The sequence below is a fragment of the Emys orbicularis genome, chromosome 4 (genome assembly GCF_028017835.1).
Source record: "Emys orbicularis isolate rEmyOrb1 chromosome 4, rEmyOrb1.hap1, whole genome shotgun sequence".
In the NCBI taxonomy this organism is placed as follows: Eukaryota; Metazoa; Chordata; order Testudines; family Emydidae; genus Emys; species Emys orbicularis.
The window spans coordinates 17,075,563-17,080,144 of record NC_088686.1 but is presented as its reverse complement, the minus strand read 5'-3'; the positions used below and the strand labels follow the sequence as shown (position 1 = coordinate 17,080,144).

The following is a 4,582-nucleotide window of genomic DNA, read 5'->3' as shown; positions in this document are numbered from 1 at the left end:
GAAGCTTCTGAAAGGGCATAAAACATCTTTGCTGCACTTATTAAGAAAGCTCAGCAGTCTCTTCACACTCAACAGTCAGATACCGTTGTGATGAGTAGGTTATAAATACTCAGGCAGATACAGATAGGCAACTGAAGGGAAGCATTACTGCATCGGAAGTGCCCGTTTCAGTTCTGCTAGAATATTGAGCATGGAAAATGACTGTTCAGATGGGAATTCTTTGACTCTATATACTGTAGTCTTAATTCTCTATTTCTTCCTTTGTTCATATCATTGCAGTCTTGCATGGTTTTACTTAGCCTATCCAAGCTGACCAGCATTCCTGGGGACGTGAATCTCAGTAAAGATGCTAAGAATCTGAATACTCGGACAGCTAGCACTGTGCTGACTGTAGAGTCACAAAGCAAAGAATTATTCCTTGGCATCAGTTTTCATTTTTTAAATTGATTTTGATATTAGGAATGATTATGCTCCTGCATATTAATGACTACATGATCTAAAATTTCACATGAAGAAACAACATCTGCAAATACTGAAGCACTCATCGGATGGACATGAAACTAAGAACTGTTTAATAGAAGTCAGTTAAGGGGTAACATTTGTGCTTTTACTCTACAGTTTAAAAATAATGACTTGTATCATATCTACTTAGTAAAACAATAAAATTAAAAACAGAAATTGCTAGTAGGCAACAGTCAAAATGGAATAATTAAACACTTGATGCTTTTAAAAGATATATACTTAATGATCCTACAACAAAGACACCTATGATTAAAAGGGTCTTTAAACAAAAGACTTGTTTTCAACAATCATTCAATTTTTGTCTGCTATATTGTATGCCTTGCTTTGGTGTTCCCACTGCTGTCAACTTAATGCTTGTTTTACAGTATGTTTATGCTTATGTTCTTTTCAAATGCTTGGCATTATAGTGAGATCTCATATCTTTTCTCAAATTAAATTTTGCTCCACATACTCCACATGTATACAGATGAACATCCATGTGCTGCTCCAGTTGTTCGTTATTTGGGAATATCTGAAAACAGACCTGGCATATAGTCTCTCCAGCTGATAAATGAGATATCATATGCCGAACATGGTCATGTTTTCTGAAGTTTCCTTGATCACAAATGGAACAGACATACCTGGCCATGCCTTTGTGCATATCATTGTGGAGCCGCAGCTGACGTTCTCTTAAAAACTGCTTCCCACATGTCTGACAAACAAATTGTTTTTCCTTGGTATGAACAGTGTAATGTTCCCGTAAGTGACAACGCTGATAAAATCCTTTCCCACAAAGATTGCAGAAATGCTTGCGTCTGTGATCTCTTTCATTCTCTTCCATAATAGCATTCTTAAACAGATCTTGCTCTAGGCAGTTTGACATATGCTCAACAACTAGAGTTTCAGTTTCAAAACGCTGACCGCAATTAGGACATCGGAAAGGACAGGCAGAATGCTTATATAACTGTTTGTTTGGAAGACTGTTCATTTGGAAGTGACTGTCCCTGAAGTCCTCCAATATCTCTGCAAACATCATATCCCTTATTTCAGACTGTTCCTCGGGATTCTCTTCTAAGTCCATTTTTTCCTCAGCATTTCTTATACCATTCATTGTCAGATCCTGGGGTTCTCCACATGTCTGGGCATGATCCTGTAACTGTCTACCCTTGACCAATATTTGGCCACATTTGCCACAAGCACATATATTTTCTATGTGTTTAGATAAATAATGAGCGGATAGATCTTCCTCTGTAATTGTTAGCCCACACAGTTCACAGGGAGCATTCTCCGCATCTTCCTGCACTGGGGGGACTTTCCTGTTAAGATGCCTTGCGTTTTTTAAACACTTTCTTGCATTCTCATCTATAGACAACCGGGGTTTTAGAGTTTTTCGAGAACGTCTCTTTTCATTGATCTCTTCTGCAACATAATATCTGTAAAGTGGCTCTTCCTGTTCATCATCTAATTCATCATTGTCAGTAGATTCATTACAGTCTTTATCTGTCACTTTAATAATGTTAAAATCTTTCAGTTCATCTTCCGGGTTGTCCTCTGGTTCCATCTTGATGATAATCCTTTTCCTCTCAGTGGCTCTACTTCCTTCTTCACCTGATGTCTCAGATGCAACTATACTACTTTTTCTGCTTGTTATGTTTGACACTGGAGATGAAGAGTCATCAGCTGCTTGACTGGTATCCCCTTTATAGTTCTCTGTTTGTGCAGACAGTATTTTAGAAGTAGAGTCTTTTTCACTAAAGTCAATTTTTTCAATACCATAAAACCTGGCATTTTGGTATGAATGCCTATTAGTGCATGTTAACACATGCTCATCCAGTAACTTTTCACAGCTAAAACTAAACCCACAGCTGTCACAGGTAAAGCTTCTTCCAAAGCGGCGTGAATGGGACACACGATCTTTTGTGTTAGAGAATTTGGACATGGTGCTTTTTTTGCAAACATCGAACAGTTGTTCAGGGAAACTGCCCAGCTGCAAAGCTTCTTCATCTGGCTCTTTGTTATGGGATGTGTTTACAGTTGAACTTGGTGGCTCCGTACACCACCTGTTTACTTCACTGCCATTTCTAGTAAGTGTATCTTCATACATTCTCACACCAAATATCATTTTACTGTTCTGTGTACTAGAAGCAGAAGATGAACACTTTAAATTAGAGGAGTCTGTATCTTGTATATCTTCTAAACATTCAGGCACATTATATAACTGTAGATAGTTCATCGCCACTTTAAATTGCTCAAAGTTGGTAGGGGCAGTCATAATTTTCCCTAAATACATAAACTGTAATATGAGATCAAAGCATTCAGCACTGATCTTCATGTTGCTGAGATTCAGCTGGGCTGTGGTGTGTTGGTGGTTCATAAAAAACATCCTAAAATAAGAGCTGCAGGCAGCTAGGACCGCTTTGTGTGCTTGAAAATAAATATCATCGATAGCAATGCAGCAATCACAGAGAAAACCCCACTCTCTTTGGTTGTTTAGCTGCTGAAGGACATATGTGCTGTGGCTGGTACTTGCCATCTTGTATTCCAATTACAGTCCTGTGGGAAAAATAAAAATAAAAATAAAATATTAAGTTATAAGCACAGAAAGTAAGAGGGAGCTCATTTTAATACAGAGGACAATTGTTAAGAACTGCAATTTGGGTCCAACGTTTTTATATTCTTACTATTTTTATAATCTGATTGGAAAGGTCTTCCTGGAGACAAATACTTACTAAAGAAAATCCAGTAAACTGGTGCCAAGAAAAATAAAAATATCCACTATTCCATTCTCCCTCTTCTGGATTTTTCAGTACCAGTTAACTAATAAACTTTACTGCCACGCCTGTGCTGATCTCAACAATACTGCTGCTAGTAAACAAATCAGGAAGTAAACCACAAAGAAATATGGCCAAGATTTTCAAACGTGACTAAGATTTTGGGTGCCCAACTTGAGATACTTTAAAGGGGCCTGATTTTCAGAAAGTGCTGAGCATTCATCCTGTGAAAATCAGAGTCCTTTAATGTGTCTCAAGTTGGACAACTGTGACATAGGCTGGTTTGGCGATGCTGCTGCATTGTCATGGAGGAAACATAGGTTTAATTACTATACTTTCCTTCCTAGGCTATCAGGAGGCTGGGAGCACCATGGAAACAATATGTGCAATCCTTAAAGAGGAGGAAATGTTCTACACTGCCCAAAAACATCCACTATGGCCATTTAAAGAGCAGCATTTATGGATCACTAACGTCACCCGGGCCTTGGCTGGAAGTTGGATGGCTGCAGTAGGAGGGCTTATTATTATTTATTATATATATTATCACGGCGCCCAGGGGCTCCAGTCATGGACCAAGACCCCATTGTGCTAGGCGCTGCACAAATACAGAACAAAAAAAGCCCCTGTAGGAACAGAGACTCCTGATGAGTGGGTCAGGGACAAGGAAGATTTCCCTCTCCAAACTGAAAGCTGAGCAAGAAGTGAATACCCTGACATGTTACTCCGATCTGATTAGAAAAGTGACACCAATTGTAGAAGCTTCTTTTTTGTTTTTACATTACACTGAAAAGTAAAGAAGTTGTTCTGCACTAGTTAATACACTGTGACACTTTGGTGGAAACAGATTCAGTTATTTTACTTCCCAAACAGAATCTTTTACTTCATTGAAATGAAGAGGTACAATCTAAGCAACAACATTTCTAAGCATTTAGATAACTTTGGATGTTTTTGTGAACAAAACCAAAGCGAAAAGCAACAACCCCTCAAGATGGTAAATTTAAAGAAGTAATCACAAAATATATGTCATATGCCCAGTTAGGGTGACCAGACAGCAAATGTGAAAAATCGGGACGGGGGTGGGGGGTAATAGGAGCCTATATAAGAAAAAGACCCAAAGATCGGGACTGTCCCTATAAATCGGGACATCTGGTCACCCTACGCCCAGTCGTGATGGAACAATTATAATGAGGGTGCTAAAAGCGGAAACCACGTATTTGGGTTGTTATTGTGACTTCAAGCCAGGCGATGCGGCAGCATCCCTACTTCCAGCCCCTATGCATAGGACTCTAAATGAGGTGCATTTACTTTGT

The 4,582-nt window shown here is 38.9% G+C and overlaps 1 protein-coding gene across 1 annotated transcript; it reads right to left on the bottom strand.

Annotated features, from left to right (window-relative positions):
• Positions 1–558: 558 nt before the first annotated feature.
• Positions 559–3,034, bottom strand: ZBTB1 (zinc finger and BTB domain containing 1). The gene has a single exon (XM_065403808.1). The coding sequence runs from the start codon at positions 3,032–3,034 to the stop codon at positions 899–901; it is 2,136 nt and encodes a 711-aa protein (XP_065259880.1). The 3' UTR covers positions 559–898.
• Between the last annotated feature and the right edge of the window lie 1,548 nt (positions 3,035–4,582).